Raw genomic sequence first — 19,337 nt, 5'->3', positions numbered from 1 at the left:
TAATTGCTTTTAATTATGTAGTTCAATGGAAAAGTAAGGTTATTACATCAAACCAACATATATCTTCACATAATTTTTACTATCATTTACAAACAAATCAGTAAGAAGAATTCAAATTGGCAATAAAAATCAAAACGGTACAATTTTAAAGGGAATGGAAGAACGCCTAGAGATTTCTGCAAACTGATCTCTGACAGCGGGAGGACAAATCGTTAAAAAGAGCATAAAATCCTTTGCTTTTTAACAAGCAAAAATACAAAAATCTAAAGACCATTCAGGTGTCACCCCTGTCTCCATTGTATACAATTACAAGGAGTACACTTTAGAAAGGTTGCCAGGATCTAGAATTGGTAGAGATTGGTAAATGATCATATGAACAAGGTGTGTTTCAAAATGAGTTATAGGAGAAGATCAATGGACCTTTTAATCGCACAGCAGAGATGACTGTAAGGGACCTACATTCATCTTCACTAACCTTTTCCTTTTTACAACCTATAAGACATCAATAGAACCCCAAAGCTAAAAATGTAGTTAAAAAGACACAATGAGCAGAAATCCAGTGTGAAGTGCTCTATGACCTGAATGCATTACTTTATTTGGAATTGGTTTACTTGATTTCTTCCAAAGTGTCCATCCAGCAAGAATCCACATCTCAACAACAGATTCTCCAATCTTGAGTCCAGAATACTTAGTTTAGTTAAATTTAGTTTAGTTTATTATTGTAGCGTGTACCGAGGTATAGTGAAAAGCTTTTTGTTGTGTGCTATCCAGGTAGCGGAAAGACTATATATGATTACAAACAAGCTGCCCACAGTGTACAGATACAGGATAAAGGGAATAACATTTAGTGCAAGATAAAGTCCAGTAAAGTCGATTAAAGATAATCAGAGGGTCTCCAATGAGGTAGATGGTATGATAGAACCGCTCTCTAGTCAGTGATAAGACGGTGCAATTGCCTGACAACTGTTGTAATGTGACAAGGACAGGTAACTGCTGCAGAGCTCCACCGCAGTACTGGGACGGGGGACCACCCAGAGATCCAGGTACAAGGACGGGATTACCACAGGGGAAATCTATATAACAACAGATATGCTTGGCTGTCAATGAGTGAGATTGAATAGAGGGAGAATCAAAGTGTGGCAAAGTGGGAGGCAAAGAGGGAGGCAAAGTGTGAGATAGAGAGAAGTGGGAGAGGCTGGATGAAGAAAGGGGGAGACAGACAGACATTAACAAGGGGAAACGGAGAGAGAAAGAGGACTGACAGAGGCAGTCAGACATTATGGACGAGAAAGAGAGAAAGAAGAGACACAGACAAAGTGCGACTAGTTTCTGGAATCTGGAACAAAAATTGAGCTGCTGGTGGATCCTAGCACATTAGATAGCAACTGTGGAGGTAGAGGGATGGTCAATGTTTTAGGTTGAGACCCTGCATCAGGACAGGTGTCAGAATTATGGGAAGAAGGCAGGAGAATGGTGTTGGGAGGGAGAGATAGATCAGCCATGATTAAGTGGCGGAATAGACTTGATTTTACTCCTATCACTTATGGTCTTATGACATAACATTGTGATGTGACAAACTCCAAAGCTATTATTAATAACAAAACTTGCACAACATTAATTTAGGCTTAATGAATACAACACTTGAATGTGTATCACAACCCAACAAGAAGTATATTTTAAAAGATATTCCTCACCCACATATTATCTTGATGTTATTCTTTAATGACCACACTTAAATTTAATACATTCAGGACTAATTGGAAGAAAGCAATATTATGCAATAGGTCAATATATTTACGAACCAGTGCAGAAAGTTAATGGAGTAGCTCCAGTGGTCTTCAATATGCCAGCAGAAGGAAGAGAAGCACATTCCCACGTAAAGCCAAGGAACCTTCATTCCAGAGATGTCAGCGTTGATGTGAGTCAATACAGACTGCTCCAAGACCGGCATGTTGTTCAAATTCCACCCCGAATTAGCATATTCCTTAGATAGCCAGCATGGGAAATCCAACAGGGAGAGGGGGCAGATAGTGTGGAGAGGCCAGAGGGAAGGAATGGGAACAGGGTGGAAGGTGAGAGAGAAGTGGGGATGATTACAGTGGTGGGCAGACAAAGAGTGAACACGAGTGGGGGGGAAAAAACAGTAACATTTGTTAATTCTTTTCCAATGACATATGGATATGTTTACATTCCGGCTGCATAGATTTATTTAACTAGTATCAATCTACAGTACAAATATTTCAAGAATAAAAGACAAAGACCAGAAACCTAAGAACACGTGAACTAAAATTATTTATCCAAGTTGTTCTCTATTATCAACGCAAGTCTCTTTTCATAATTTCAAGATGTAATGAATGTTGCAGTAGACTTAGAAGTCCCAGGGTCAACTTCAACCAGATAAATAAACCATGGACTTACATACAGTTTGTCGTCTGTGCAGCACCTAGGAACTGAAGTTTATTGTGTATTTGAAATCAAACATCCAACCTGCTGACCAACAATTAGATTAGATAGATTAGATTAGATTAGATTCGTTTTATTGTCATTCAGACCTTTCGGTCTGAACGAAATTTTGTTTCCCTGCAGTCATACATATAATTTAAAAAATGGCAAAAACACACAATCAACGCAAATTTAACATCCACCACAGTGAGTTCACCAAACACCTCCTCACTGTGGTGGAAGGCAAAATCTTAAAGTCTCTGTCTCTTCCCCCTTTGTTCTCCCTCTGCGCCGAGGGGACGGTTCAAACTCCGCGGGTGGTTGCTGCCTCCGCCACAACTCCAGGGCCGAGTCGGGTCTCCGCCGCTGCTGCTGCCGCCGCCACAGCTTCTGTGCCGAGCCGGGTCTCCGCTGCTGCTGCTGCCGCCGCTACAGCTTCGGGGCCGAGTCAGGTCTCCGCTGCTGCTACTGTTGCTGCTACAGCTCCAGGGCCGAGCCGGGTCTCCGCTGCTGCTGCTGCCGCCGCCACAGCTCCAGGGCCGAGCCGGGTCTCTGCTGCTGCTGCTGCCGCCGCCACCGCTCCAGGGCCGAGCCGGGTCTCCGCTGCTGCTGCTGTTGCTGCTACAGCTCCAGGGCCGAGCCGGGTCTCCGCTGCTGCTGCTGCTGCTGCTACAGCTTCGGGGCCGAGTCAGGTCTCCGCTGCTGCTGCTGTTGCTGCTACAGCTCCAGGGCCAAGCCGGGTCTCCGCTGCTGCTGCTGCCGCCGCTACAGCTTCGGGGCCGAGTCAGGTCTCCACTGCTGCTGCTGTTGCTGCTACAGCTCCGATGCCGCCAGCTCCGCCATTAGGCCTCGGTGCAGACGGAGACGGGGAATACGACCGATGAAAAAGTCGCATCCCCTGAAGGAAGAGACCAAAACATGTTTCTCCCACCCCACCCACACACATACACAACTTAATAAAACAAAATTAACTAAAACATGACAATGAACAAAACGAAAGAAAAAAAAAAAAACAGACGGACTGCAGGTGGGCCGCAGCTGTTAAGCCAGCGCCGCCATCTTGGAACTTCATTACAGCTATGAAGTGCCAGCACTAACTCTCTTAATGTCATGAAGGGATGGAGAGACAGAGCCAGCATCATCGACCTTCTGACTAGCCAAATCCTCATTGTGCTGCTAGGAGGGAGGAATCTTAGTCCTCTAGTTCCCGATTCTCCTATCCTGGGTAAAAGTCCCTTTTCATTCATCATATTAATTCCCCTCATGATTTTATACACCTCTATAAGATCAACTCTTACACTCCTGCGCTCCAGGAAATAAAATCCTAGCTTGCGCTCTAGCTCGGACCCTCAAGTCCTGGCAACACCCTCGTAAAAAGCGAGAGAATCAGTGTATGGTAATGAGGGCACAGAAATTCCCCTCTGCTTTCAGGAGAACTTTCTCAACCAGTATACAGCAAGCCATGAGAAGAGGACATTCTGAATTTGCCTAAATTGGACTGGAAGCAGTAACTGGAAAATAAATTAGACTCAGAGGATTGGGAGACATTCAAGATGACTACAGGTGGTAAGATAGGTCAAAATTAATTTCATGTTAAGCATCGAGCATTTACTACAGTAGAAAAGCTACAAAATGGACAATATATTGGATGGAAATTGGAAAGGCAAAATAGGGATTAAAAATTACTAGCATGTAAAATCAAAGAATGCAAATTGTTTCATGACTGTATAACGAACAAAACAACATGTTGAGCCTACTTGGCGTCAAAAAGACAATACGTTTGATGTCAGATAGGGTTTAAGGATCTCATAGAGGTGTATCAAATCATGAGGGGAATAGATAGGTTGAATGCATAGACTTTTACCCAGGGTAAGCAAATCCAGAACCATAGCATATAGGTATAAGGTGAGAGCGGCAAGATTTAATAGGAACCCATGGGGCAACTTTTTCAATAGAACAATTTGCCAGAGGAGTTAGAGACAGGCTCTACATCTGCATTTGAAAGACTCTTAAAGAGGTACGTGGATAGCAACAGTTTAGAGGAACATGGGCCAAACTCTGGCAAATGGGAGCAGCTTAGATGGGAAATCTTGGTCAGAATGGACGAGTCAGGCCAAAAGGTCTGTTTCCATGCTATATGACGCTATGTCTATGTACTTCATAGTACTAGTATGTTTTCCTCTTGAGATCATTGAGACATTGTTTTCCTCTTGAGATGACACCTTCCCTGGTCAACAATGGGCTTACCAGGCAATGCCCTGCCTAAGGCCATTTAGGAAAGGCTCTGATTGGTCTTGGTCTTTTCTCGTCTTGAGCTCTTCACCACCCACCACCACCTTTCAATCTGAAGAAGGGTATCGACCCAAAATGTCACCCATCCTTTTTCTCGAAAGATTCTGCCTGACCCACTATGTTACTCAGGTACTTTGTGTCTATCAATGAAATGGCACCACCTTCCCCAAATAGAGAAACCAAACTGGTGTGATTAATGAAGAACAATGCAAAACATTGGATGATATAAACATGCTAACATCCGTCTAACTATCTTGGTACATGTGAAAATTGATATATTTCCACACCCAGGCAAGATACATTCCATCCATTAATAGCAACAAGGGAGGAAAGTTTATTTATTATTATTTATTTATTATTTATTTCAAACAGAATAAAAGAATAAAAAGCAAATGTGAAACAGCATACAAAAAACAAAACAAAAATATTTATAAAGTGTCATAAACAATATCTATAAATAAATGAAATCATATGTGTCCGAGTGCGTCAAAGTGAAGAGGCACTGACAGATATTTGATGATCATCTCTGGATACAGTAACGTTGCCAAGGGATTAGAGAACACCCAACATTGCAATGCTCTTTAAAAATGGAGACTGGGATAAGCCAAGTAATCATGGGTCTATTAGTTTAACTTCAATGAAGGGAAATTAATGGAATCCATTTCAAAGAACGCCATAAACTTTAATTCATAAACGCACAGATTAATCAGGGTATTTTTTAATGGAAGATCATGCTTAACAATTGAATAGCTTGATTAGAAAGAATGAAAAACATTGATTGAAAATGGATTAGTTAGGCTTATAAGATCGGCCCATATGGCTGTCTGGTTAAATTATTATGTTCATTGGATCAAAGGAATAATGGAAAATTGGATCCAAAACTGAAGCGTGGCAGGAAGCTATGGGTAATGAATGATAGATATCTTTGTGACTGAATAGCTATTACCACAGGGCTCACAGAGCTTGCCTTTTGCTGCTTTGTTTTAATCATGTGGAATTAATGTAGGAAGTATGACAAACATGCCTAAGACAACACAAGAACTGTTCTCCATGACTAGCAAGCAAGGTGAAGATGATAATCTGGTCATCCGAGCATAAAAATGGCAAATGGACTTTAATCCTGTCAAGTGTGAGATGATGTATGTGACCAGGTGCAACAAGGCAACAGATTGCGCAATAAATGGTAAGATCCTCAATATTATAGAGAATTAAACGGATTATATGTCGACAGACTCGTAAATGCAGCCTGGCAGATGAATAAGGTGATTAAAAAGGAAAACTGATTTTTCCCTTCATTAACCGAGGCACATAAAAGCAGTGGGCCTATGATGGAACAATATACAATACAAATTAGACAACTTAAGCTCTGCATACATTTCTGGTCACCAAACTGAAGGAAGAATGTAAAATGAGAGGATGCAGATGGAATTTATAATAGTCAAACAGCAAGACACTGATGTCGAAAATCTGAAGCAAAAATATTTATGTTGTACATATAAAGCAGTCAGACAGCATCTGTACAGAGAGGTACTGATTTAATGTTCTTGTGCTGATGATAGGTCATCAATCTTTTTCTCTTACCACAAAAACTGCTTGATCTGTTGTGATTTACTAGGAGGCTGACAGGATGGGAAAATTGCAACTGTCACGGGAAATCATTGCTTGATGCAAGGTCATCAACCTGTAATGGTAACTCAGTCCTTTACTTTCCACTGATGCTGCCCGACCTGCCAGTGTTCAGATTTCTAGCTGTTCCTATCTGGCAGTATTATTTATTTTTCCCCTCTATTCTCATTCATTTTCCCCAAATGACACTTCCTCGAAGGCAGCTAAATTATTAATAACAAGCTTTCATTCCTTTCTCTGTTTCTCTTTATCTCCACCCTCACTTTTCTTTTGTTCTTGTCATTCCACTTCCTGTTCTGCTATTTAATATATGCTTCTTTGCAATCTTTCTCATACTGATGACAGATCGTGTATGTTAACTCATTTTCTCTCCACAGGTGTGCCTGGCCTACTGGGAGTCAGAAAGTCATACAAATTAGTCATCATCAGAGCATCAACTAGTTATATAGCCAGGTTATTTGAAGCACCTGGGAGATTTATGTTGGCAATGCAAGCAAACAATATAACCTTCTGAATTAATCATGTGTACTTCTGATTCTGATAAATGTCAAATGCTCTGAAGATTTTGCGATTTGATACGGTGCAATCTGCAAATGGCTACAACTCCAATGCACTCCAAGCTGAGTTAATTTTCCAATACAGCACTGAAGAAATGAGAACAATTCAATTTAATTCCTCAGTACTCTTTTTCCAGTTGGGAAGTTGGCGCTAAGGTGGAGAATATGGAAAGACTTAACAATAAACTCTTACCTCCTCTTCAGGTAACAGCCTCCTTCTGTTCTCTTTGATTGGGAATCCACTGCCAAATTCCTTTGATGTGATGTCAGCACCATACTCCACAATAACATCCTCCTCAATGCTACTGACAAGTCGCCAGAATTCCTTCTCCACCAGCTCCGTTGGGACCATCTATATGTGAAGGAAGTAAAGGTAGAGAGAGAGAAGCAACGATCGAGAGGACATGGCAATGAGCAGGCCACAGAGAGAAATAGGGAGGAGACCATCATTGGTATATGCCAAAGTGAAAGAAAGCAAGCAAACGAGAGGAAGATAGCGTTTGGGTCAGAGTTAAAGAGCAGAATCAGTGCATAGGTTGGAAAATAGAACAGACCAGTGAGAGCCAGAGCAAAGGTGTGCGTGTGCCAGAATGAGGGACCAAGAGAAAACAAGTGCAACACATGCAAGAGGACAACGAGAAGCGGAAAAGGCGGGAATGATAGAGAAAGAAGAGGGAACAACAGAGAAAGAGATGAGAAGAAAAAGAACATTAGTAACAATACTATGTTAAGGGGTTAATATTTTACCCAGCACTATGTTTATAAAGATGTTTGGACTGAGGCATGCATTAATGGAGGTGGCTGATGGGCTGCACACAGCGCAGCGGAAAGGTGGTGGCTGGGGAGAGATCAAAGTCTCAAGAAGAAGATTGCACTGGGCACGGGTTTGCAGCCGCTGCAACAAAGTGAGGTTTCTCAGAGTTGGATGCAGACATACGGCCTTGGATTAAACAAGTTAGTATATAGCCCCTTACTCAGTTATAACTGACATAATTCCTCCCCTATCTCCCCCCCGCCCCTCCCCCAATGATCCATTATAACGATGATTTACTGTGTAATTGAAAGTCCCAAGGAACCTTCATTTTGATAAGCTGACTTTGTTCCTCGGTCCGTTAAAATCAGTCCAAAAGTAACATAAAACATTCTATCATGGAGCACATATATCAGATACTGTTCTTTTTGGCAATTACTTTGTAATGAAGGATCTTTGACTGATTATTTCTTTGCCCATTTTCAATGTTCATAATAAGAAAATCTTTGATGATGACATCTTTGAATCATTCAGTTCAAAACTAGAAAGTACAGCCTGTTAACATCCAACCAGCAAATCTAAGAAATTGGGATCTCCTCTGAAAGTCGTGTTCATGTTGACACCACTCAAGAGCCTGAACATGTGTTTGGAAAAGTAGCCAACTTTTTAATCTTTATTCATCCCTTACTGGTTTAATTTCAACCTTATTGCAACTTGTAACTCTACCTCATTTCCCACCTAGTCTCTCTAAGACCCCAACTACTCTCTTTCTCTATCTCCAATTCCTCTGTGTCAAGTGTAATACAAATCAGAATTCCAGAGAAAATGAATGCATAACACTGTAATTGCTGCAAACAGAAAATAAAACAGAAAACTGCTAGAAATATTCAGCGGATTCACAGAATTTGTATAAAGCCAAATTCACGTCAGATCAATGACTTCCATCAGAATTAATGAAACATCATCTCTCCACAGACGACTTGGTATTTCCAGGATTTTCAGTCTTTTATTAGAGAACTTGCATTGTCGGAACTATTTTCTTCCTAATGTTGAGCCAATCAATTTCTCACTAGCTGTAACAACACGTCACAAACTTGCATTTTATGCTTTCTCATTTAAGATGAAAACCCCAATGCTCAAAACACTCCTTCACCCTGACACAGTCCATTCCTGTGAATGTGCTCCACTCTGTGGCATAAAGTATGTGTGCAAATCATAAAAACAACTCAAAGTTTGGGAAACCAAAATTCTATACTAAAATTCAAAGAAATTTGAACAGTTTTTGCTCGTAATTTCATTTCTGTTTCAGCATTTATAGTTGTGCACGAGTTAATAGTACTACACGGCTGCGTTAATGCCCAAAACTTCAGGGCATACAGTTGCCACAAGATATCCCATACAATTGCCATCATATCTGGTAAAATCTGGGGAAGATAACAAATGATTCATTCATAGGCTATTTACCCACAAAACATTGCTCAAATATACAATGGTGCTGACTTGGAAGTATTAATAAGTTTGCACTAATAAAGAGAATAACAAAAAAAATCTGAAGCAGGGTTTCGGCCCAAAATGTTGCCTATTTCCTTCGCTCCATAGATGCTGCCGCACCCGCTGAGTTTCTCCAGCACTTTTGTCTAACAAGGGAATTGTTCATTTGTCTGCAACAAACATTTTGTTTATATACTGGCATTAAAGTTTATATTTCTAACCCCATGTACTGGTTTGCAGTTAGTTTTGGATAAACCGATCATAATTATCTGATTTGAGTAAGCTTCAGTTAACTGCAAACTTCTGTGGGAAGATTTTGAACTGCTTCACAACACACAAATAATCCTGCTCTGGTTGGAATGATTCCACATAAGCAGCAGTTAGGCATCAAACATACTTACATGTACTGGCATGTTGAAATAATCTGACTTGAAGTTATCTGCCATCTCACCGAAGCTCTGGAGAGTGTACTCCCTGACTGCCTGCTCAAAACCAAATGCCTCCGGGGGCTTGCTGCAAGCCTGTGTTTACGGAAAGAGGGGTGGGAGTGGGGTGGGGTGGGGTGGGGGGGGGAGAAAATCAATAAAACATTAAAAGACAATTCATATTCACTCCGGATACATTTTCCCCTACACCCAATTCTTTTTCTAGAACTCCCTCTCTAAATCTGCACAAAGAAATCCGACTATAGAGTGACAAGTGAATAAATTTACCAACTAAGTACATTGGAGATTATTGGAGGATTAAATTATAGGCTAGAATTCTAAGAATTAAGTTGCAAGTTAAATATATGTCAAACTAAATTTAATCTAATTTAGGTAACAAGTAAATAATTGCATGCAAAAACAGTAAAGCTTTTAAGTGATTCAAAAAATTATATTGCAAGTGCACAAGCTGCCCTTAAATTAAATTATGTAATTCAGTGGACAGATTTGGTTGGTGATATTGCTCCTGCAATACAGACTGCAGGGTGGTTGTGGCGAGGAATGCTCAAAGACGGACAACACAGGGAAGATCAATGTTGAGGCCTCTGAAGATTAGACCTAACACTGGGGTGCCAATTCCTCACAACCCCAAACCTTCAAAGTAACTGTATGGAAAGTACCCCAACAAGGGAGCAGATGTGGGCAGGACATTGTGGATTAATCTTGTTTAGGTCAAAGGCATAAAACTGAGCGAATCCATCCTTTCAATGTGCTCTACAGTTCGTCAGATCAAAGTTGATCTCCATTCAAAGTCTTATCTCCCATTTTCCATGATTAATAGGAACCTCTGTTTTGAATTAATTAAATGTCCTCCAGGGCAGAGAATTTCAAAGATTTACAAGATCTCCTCATTTTAGTTCTGATTGACCCTTATTCCAAGTTATGGCCTTAGTTCAAGACTCCTCAGCCGGGTAAACATCTTCCCTATATCTCGCCTGTAAGAATTTTATAAGTTTCAATGAGATCGCCTCTCACTCTCCTGAACTCCAGAAAATACAAACCTAGTCTCCATAATCTTTCTTCGTTCAGCAGGTTTGCCACATTTGGAACTGTATGTATAGTAAATCTTCACTGTACTCCCACTATGGCTTGTACATCAATTAAGTTAGGAGACCGAAACTGTGCATAATACTCTCACTGCAATCTTATCAAGATCCTTTATAATAATGAGCAAACTATTTTCCTTTCAAATTATTTTATTCTTTTTCAGTGCCTTGTGTGGACTTGGGACCCTTTAATATTTTTAAAAAATCTGTTTTTTGTTTTATGCACCCAAGTGGAGCACCTCACTCTTCCACAGGTTTTCTACCATTCGCCCACAGACGGAGCTTGTCTTAATCCCCTTGAAACCTCCTTCCTCCCATCATGTCCTGGTGTATAACACAAGATACCATGTGAAAAACATCTCAATGAGCCAAAATGTCTCTTATAACCATGGATTTCATATTGTGAAAAACAACATTTAATGCAGTATCTTCCAGTTCACTCCTAAATGCGGGTTATTTAAAAAAAAGATTACGATTAAAGTTTGTGCTATTAGATGCAGAAATCAACTCGAGGAGGCAACATTAAATGCCAGTCAAAAAATACAGACAAAAAGCCAAGTGTTCACAACTTCCTTACAGAGGATGAACATTGTTACACTGTTCACTGAAGCCAAATACATTCCCTCCAAGTCAACCCTCACGGACCAAACCAATTTCAGACGTTCCAGTGGATGAAGCCGTTTTCAATTAATTTAAATCTATGATAGAGGCCATAACAGGAAGGGTGATTTATTCTTACTAGGCCACGTGTTTTTAACAGTTTTTAAAAGAGCTTTGCAAACTGCAGTGCCAGCAAGTATTGTATGCCCATCACAGTGACAAGCCTGTGCCTTCAATATAATGCTGCTGGATCTAGACCAGGATTCTTACCAGGATATGGGCATTGGCACAAAATATCAGAATGTGCCCAACACAATTCTTAGGTCTCTAACCTTGGGTTCCTAGTGCCAGCCTGTCCAATTTGGATCTACTGTAGCTGTTAAAACAAGTGCATTCCTGGTCTGCCCTTGGTTGTGTCCTCGTCTCCAGCCCACACCCACTCAGTCACTATTAAATTGCCTCTGCCACATGGGAACACAAGATGCTCTTTTTAAAGACTGGGAGTTCCTGGTCCCAGCATCCAACATCATACGAGAAATCCAATTTTACTTTTGGATATGGAAACTTGCATACCATTACAAAGCTGGTGGCAGCCCTGGGTCACGAGGTCAAGCATGTCCAAGGACCAGGATAGACCAGTTATTGTGGGTAAAGGGAGAGGAGATCCAAACTCAAAACAATGCTCTGGACTCCCGATTAAAAAAAAAATATACAAAACCCCACAACGTGACAAGATTAAATCTAAAATTTTAAATCACGTTAACATAATGAATTTACAGCATTTATTTGAATGTATTTGGTCATGCAACTTGGCAATGAAGACTCAAGTCTAAATTAACAATAATACATGTTAACTGCAGGAGGGGAAATAATGAATACAAGCTCTTAGATTAGAGTTCATTCTCAGGGACGAAATACATTCCTTAGAAGATATAGTACAGGTGCACAACCTTTTATCCGAAATTCCGGAAACCGAAAAGCTCCGAAAACCGGACATTTTTTCCAGGATGTCGTTTGCACACCAAAGCTCACGTTTGGCGCCAAACTTGACCCGAAACGACCCACGGTCAACCCAGGTCTGTACTACTGTTGCGGCTGCCTCCTCCCCGGAGACCGGGGAGACACTTAAACATCTGTAAATCATTGCTTAAATGTTAGTCAGTTAGTTAGGAGGGCTTTTATGTGAAGGGGGTGGGGGGTGAAGGGGGAAACTTTAATTCTTAGTCCCCTACCCGGTCGGAGAGGCGGGGAGTGGGCAATGCCTTACCGGGTCGCTGTGCAGTAAGCTCCGGAGCGCTGTGGCCGCCGATTCCCAACATCGCGGAGCTGGGGCTGCGGGCGTCCGGCCGCGGGCGGCGCCGGTTGTAGCTCTGACCCCGGCAACTCTACCCCTGGCTGCGCGGAGCTCCAATCTAGCGCCGCCCGCGGCCTGACGCCCGCAGCCCCAGCTCCGCGATGTTGGGAGTCGGCGGCCACAGCGCTCCGGAGCTTACTGCACTGACTCCCATACTCAATGCCCAAATCGATGAAGGCAAGCATTGCATACACCTTCGTAACTACTTGTGTTGCCACTTTTAGAGACCAACAGACTTGGACCTCGAGGTCCCTCTGTACATCAACGCTGTTATGGGTCTTGCATTAACTATATACCTTTCCCTTACGTTTGACTTCCAACAGTTGTTTGGAGTAAACTTCACCTCCCATTTCTACAGCTGATCTATATCCCGCTGCATACTTTGACAGCCTTCCTTACTGTCCACAACTCCACCAATTTCAGTGCTGTCTACAAACGTACTCACTAACCCATCTACATTTACATCCAGGTAGTTTATATATATCAGAAACAACAGAGGTCTCGGCGGCACAGATCCCTGCAGGACTTCACAGGGCCTTGCGCAGCAGAGGTGGATTTTGCATAAAACAGATACATTTTTATAAATAAATGGTTGCCCATTTCTTTTTTACTGTTTGTGTAACTGAGTTTTACAAACCATTACAGGGCCATTCCCTCCCCAGATGCTGCCTGACTTGCTGAGTTCCTCCAGCACTTTGTGCTTGTACATGACAGACTTGCTTGTAATTTTAGATTTGTTCAACCATGTATCAACCTTCATAATTAAGACAAAAAATAATCACAGCTGCTGAGAAAAATCACAACAAAATACTCAACTTTCTTAACTGATGTACTTGCTCAGGATGCCTGATCAAATAGTTGCAAACTGACAGCCTAACGACCAATTAGTGAGTGTACTCTCAATAACAGTAATCCCAAATGGTGATTTCTCCCCTTGATATTTTTTTTAACTTTTGAGTTAATCTACCAACCTCATATCACCACTTTCGCATCAATTAGAATGACCACCTATCCCCATTTGCTTGGGCAATACCGAGCAAACAAACTAATCTCTGTCCTGTGCAGAATGACAATGCAACAGTACCGTAGCTATGACGCTCTTCACTCCAGTGGTTTCCTGCACTATCTCACAAAGATCAAGTCAGTGGCTTCTTCCAAATCACAATAAAGATATGGCTTCAGGACTCCTTCTTCAGGTGTCTGAAGAAGGGTTTCGACCTGAAACGTTGCCTATTTCCTTCGCTCATAGATGCTGCCTCATCTGCTGAGTTTCTCCTGCATTTTTGTCTACCTTCGATTTTCCAGCATCTGCGGTTCCTTCTTAAACAAAGCTATGGCGTCAGTTGAGTCAACACTACACTTTAAATAGCTTATCCTCATCTCCCTTTCATTCAAAGCAAGCCAACGACACTTAATGACCAGGGTGGCTAATTTAGAGTTTTAAACTTTAAGAATTGGCCCTAGCCACCACACAAAGCAGCAGGAGGTTGGGATATGGGGGGCAATATAACGATAGGAAGATAATGAAAGGCAGGTGGGAAGGCGCAGTCTAAAAAAGCGTAAGGATATCGGTACCACTGCTTGTGCTAGTCAGAGGCGGAGATACGTGGTCATTCAATGGGACATGTGGAGGTGATAATAGGAGCAAGGAGCTGATGGAAAATGGAGCTGATGGGGAAATGCAAGTAAAAGAGGTAAGAAGTAGAGGCATTATGGACATACAGTAGTGAACATCAAGTGTCAAGAAACAAGCTTACAGGACGTGGAGAGCATGTTCAAGAAGGAACTGCAGATGCTGGAAAACCGAAGGTAGACTAAAGTGCTGGAGAAACTCAGCGAGTGAGGCAGCATCTATGGAGCGAAGGAAATAGGCAACGTTTCGGGCCGAAACCCTTCTTCAGAGCAATTCCTTCCTGCATACATATTCATTGTGCTCCATTGTCAAGCCAAGATCCATGCAAACTATGTAATAAACAGTGAAAATATAACGTGTGCATTGCTTAATTATAACCGATATTAAATAAAAAATGGAGCAGATCTCCAAATCTTTAAGAAGTGCCTTTCACAAAAGGGGGCAGAAGATCAAAGATTACAGCAGTGGAAATAGAATTCATGGTGGTGTTCTGAGGTCACTGAGATGAGAGAGGCATAGTCTAAAGTCTGAAGAAGGGTCTCGACCTTACTTAAAATCACTTTGCTCACTCATAGAAATCTGACAATGGTACAAAGCACCCCGTCCTTCACCACCAACTTTAAAGATTTGCAGTTCAGTTTGAAAAAAAAATAAATTCATAATACTGAAATAACCCTTACGAAAACTTTGCCTGGCGCATAAAGCACTTTGTAATGATCGGATCTCAAACTACTTTTTTTCCCTTTGTAGTTTAAAACATAGCACCCAAACAAAGCCACTGAAAATTTTCGACACCATGTCTGTTTCTATTAAATGGCATGTAATCCACAGGGGATAGAGTTGCCTTAACATGTTCTATTGAACAAGATACAAGAACCTAAGTTCAGTCACAAACACATTCTTCTCATGGGACATTGTACGCAGCTGAGAGGCACAACATTTGATAATACTAGCCATCTCTTATTTTCCCAGATGCAATGTGTGGGAGAGATATTGCAGGAATTTGGTGGGGGAGATATTTTGTTCTGTTTCTCATTTTTTTCTGATTAAGAATGTAGAAAAGGAAATAAAAACTTCTTATTACATGAAATATGATCTCCAGAAAGCAAACCAGCAGCACAGCTCCTTTCCACATGGCATCCTTCCAATAGAGATCCAAATTGAAGAAGTATTTGTTGAAATGAGTCTGTGAAACTTGGACCATTGTCAGAATTGAAAGTAAAACTATACACTATGGTAGAGAACTCAAATAAATGGGGAATAAACATCCTGAAGGGTAAAGGAAAAGCACCAGTGATATAATTAATTAGGAACGTGGCTCAATACAGTGTTTGAAGGTGAAAGGTAATATCTATTACATTTTTATTTTTACATAATACCTGCTATTAAGACACATCAAAAGCTCTCCCTCAAATTTAATTGCGACATTACAAATATCAGAGCCTAGTTCACATCAATATCAATTACATTTGAATCCTAAAAAATAACAGGGTCCGACACTTACAGAAACATTATGCTATGTATCGCCGCCTGTAAACCTACACTATGGCGAAGATAGACACAAAAAGCTGGAGTAACTCAGCGGGACATGCAGCATCTCTGGAGAGAAGGAATGGGTGAATTTTGGGTCGAGACCCTTCTTCACACTGAGATTAAGGGGAGAGGGAGTCTAGAGATATGGAAGGGTAAGGTGTGAAAACGACAGAGCTAAGCAGAAGCTGTTCAGGTAATTTATTCATTGCAAGCAGACAATGACCTCTGTTCAGTCTGTTATAAAATTGGCACACTTGGGCACAAAGTGTTAGTTCAAAATCTAAATCTAGCCCAGCCAGGGCTGAGAGCTAAACGTTTGAGAAAGAATGTGGATAAACACACAGACAAATTGCACCAAAAGAAACCCAGATGGATCCAGAGTCAATACAGATTGATATAAAATCTAGAAACAAGGAACTGCAGATGTTGCTTCACACAAAAGGACACTGAGACACCGGCCCGCAAAGTTGGGCTTGGAAGTTGGCTATGGGTACAGATCTGCCAGCTCCGACCGGCCGGAGATCCAGAACCCTGGCCGCAGGGGGGAAATTAGACCCGCCAATTGGCTGTGGAAGTCAGCTATGGGAATGGATCTATCGGCTCTGGTTGTGCCGGAGTTCCAGAGACCCTGCTGCAAGGGGCAAATTCGACCCTCCGATTGGCGCACAGACCGGACGAGATCGGACACCTCACCCGGCCTAGGCACCACATTTTCGGGGGAACGTCCGGGGAGATTTCAAGCGCTCCTGTGATATTGTCCACATTAAACGAGGTGCCGGACCACCACAGCATTGCAGATGAGGCTTAACCAGCCTCCTGTATAACTAAAGCAATACTTCTCCACTTTTGTCTTTAATTAACCATTGAATAAATAATTAACCATAGAATAAATAATAACATGTTGTTACCTTCTCCATTTATGTGCATTCCCATCTTTTTGAATCATGCACTGGAACACACTTAACACTGCATCTCAGAGTTCTGAAATCACTCACCATTTAAATAATGTTTCCTGCCAAAATGGTAACATTTGAGTGGTGGCGCCATCGAGTGTGGCAGCCTCACCTGCAGCTGTTCATACTTTCATCCTTTTTTTTATTTTTAGTCCGTCAAAAGTTTTGGTTTGGAGGTCTTTTAGTCTTTATATGTGAGGGAGGGGGGGGGGGGGGAAACTGTTTTCCACAGTCGCTAGCTGGGTCGAGGATGCCTCTTTCCTCCGAGCCGCATCTTCGCCCCCTCCTCGCGGCCTACCATCTGGATTGGCGCTGCCTTTCCTACCGGAGACGGGGCAGAGCTTCAGCATTGAAGTACCATCACGGAGGGTCGCCACGTTGGAAGCTCCGGAGCGCTGGGACTGCCAACTTTAACACCGTGGAGCTGTGGTCTGCGGAGCTTCCAGCCGCGGGCGCCGCTGACTTTAACATCACGGGGGCCCGGGATCTTTCGCCGAGGTCGCCAGTGTTGGAGCTCTGCCCAGCTCGGCCTGTGGACTTCGGGAGCCGTGGTCTCCGGTTGGAAGCGTCCGATTCAGAAATTCCAAGCCGCTGATAGTGTTCTTCCGATGCCGGAGTGCCATCATCCGGCGAGAGGGCCTGAAACATCGGGCCGTCCGTAGCGGCGACTGTGGAGGCCTCAATAGGCCCCGACCACGGGTGAACAAGTGGAAGAACTTTTATTGCCTTCCCTCACAGTGGGAAACATTGAATCCGCTGTGGGGGATGTTTTATGTTAAATTCTATAGTGTTGCGTATCTTATTTGTGTGCTGCATGGTAACTCAAATTTCACTGCACAAATTGGTGTGTGTGACAATAAATGTCCTTTGTCATTTCCTTTCTCTCCATATTAAGTTCTATTTGCCAGATCTTTGCTCACTTACCCAAGACCTCGACCCATTTGTAGCCTGTTAGTGTCCTCTTTACAAATGCCGTCTCTCTACTGAAAATTTGCAACGTTTTTTGTTTTATTTCTGACACCCAGGGTTTGCCGTCTTTTCCTTTCATACTAGGGCATTTGCCTCAGGCTGTGAAATACGTCGCTGGAATGTGTGAGAAGGAATTATCTAAGACACACAGTGCCTGGAAACACAGATATGGGAATCGTCACACAAAACTAAAGGAAAAAAAGACACAAAGTGGTGGAGTAACTCAGCAGGTCAGGCAGTATCTCTGAGGGGGAAGAAAGTTGGAAGAGAGGAGGGGCAGAACAAAGCCCCACTAGGTAATAGGTGGATACAGGCGAGAGAGGCTTTAGTAGGTGTTTGCAGGGGAAAGTACTTGGGGAGGGGGGGGCAAACCTCCAGCAGTCCTTTTAGGACGAGTGGACAAAGTATAGAGATGAAAAGACAGGAGGTGTGAATTCCACCTCGTTTAACCTCATCTACTGCATCAGGTGTTCCCGATGAGGCCTCCTGTACATTAGTGAAGACCAAGCGTAGCTTCGTGACCATTTCGTCAAACACTTGAACTCAGTCCACCAGTTCAATGGTATGAACACTGAATTGTACAATTTTCAGTAACTAACCCCATCCTCCTTCTTCCCCCAAACCCCTCCCCCCACTCTCTCCCCTGTGCCCCACCGATCTCTCCCCTCCCCCTCATCTGGATTCAAAATTTGCAACTCTTCCATCTTTTTGCCTCACACCTCCTGTCTTTTCATTTCTATACTTTACCCCATACGTCTATCAAACCCACACCCCATCACCCATATCCGTCTATTCCCTGTCAGGCTTCTCCCTGCCCCTCCTCTTACAGCTTTTCTTCCCCCTTCCCCCCACAATCTGTCTGAAGGAAGGACCAAATCCAAGATATCACCTATCCATGTTCTCCAGGGATGCTGCCCGACGCGCTGAGCTACTCCAGCACTTAGTGTCTTTTTCAGTGTAAACGCGCATCTGCGGTTCCTTGTTTCTACAAACTGCTGGAGAACCTCAACAGGTCAGGTAGCATCTGTAGTGGGAAATGGACAATGACGTTTCAGGACAGAGGTCTTCTTCAGACCAGAAGGACCCTCCACCTGATTTGCTATCTACTTCCCTTCTCAGATACTGCCTGACCCGTTGAATTTCTCCAGCAGTTTATTTTTTTGCAGTGCAGGTGTTTGTTAAGTGAGGATAGCCAGACTGGCGTTGTGGAACAAAAGCAAGATATGGAGAATAGGCGCAGAGTTTTGGAAGGGAGCATGATCAGGTTCATTGTACGAAAGAGTAATGCTTGCAGGCAAGACACAAAATGCTGGAGTAACTCAGCATGACAGGCAGCATCTCCGGAGAGAAGGAATGGGTGACGTTTCGGGTCGAGACCTTTCTTCAGACTGATGCAGGCAAGAGGTGGGTTTAAAACAAAGAGGAAAACAGTGGGTCAAAGACAGTGGGACAGTGAGGTGCTGCTGCAGGTGGCAATACGGTCAGGACTGTGAGAAAGATTGGAACAACATGTGCAAGAGACAGACTAAAAGGAAAAAAAACAGCAGAGAAGAGTGTTACCAAAGAGCAGTAAATAGGTAAAGACTGTGGAATGAGTGACATGAG

At 42.6% G+C, this 19,337-nt stretch overlaps 1 protein-coding gene across 5 annotated transcripts in view; it reads right to left on the bottom strand.

Annotated features, from left to right (window-relative positions):
- Nucleotides 1–19,337, bottom strand: part of kdm5a (lysine demethylase 5A) — a 120,621-nt gene that overhangs the window by 41,990 nt on the left and 59,294 nt on the right. For all 5 annotated transcript variants that reach the window (XM_033037815.1, XM_033037811.1, XM_033037813.1 and 2 more), the window contains 3 exons: nucleotides 9,561–9,680; nucleotides 7,111–7,269; nucleotides 1,803–1,984 (listed from right to left, as the gene is read on the bottom strand). In XM_033037815.1, the coding sequence (XP_032893706.1) occupies nucleotides 1,803–1,984; nucleotides 7,111–7,269; nucleotides 9,561–9,680 (461 nt within the window). The remainder of the gene's footprint in view (nucleotides 1–1,802; nucleotides 1,985–7,110; nucleotides 7,270–9,560; nucleotides 9,681–19,337) is intronic.

Source organism: Amblyraja radiata, chromosome 19, assembly GCF_010909765.2.
Source record: "Amblyraja radiata isolate CabotCenter1 chromosome 19, sAmbRad1.1.pri, whole genome shotgun sequence".
Taxonomy (NCBI): domain Eukaryota; kingdom Metazoa; phylum Chordata; class Chondrichthyes; order Rajiformes; family Rajidae; genus Amblyraja; species Amblyraja radiata.
Note: the sequence above shows the minus strand (reverse complement) of the source record. Positions and strands in the feature narration are given on the sequence as shown.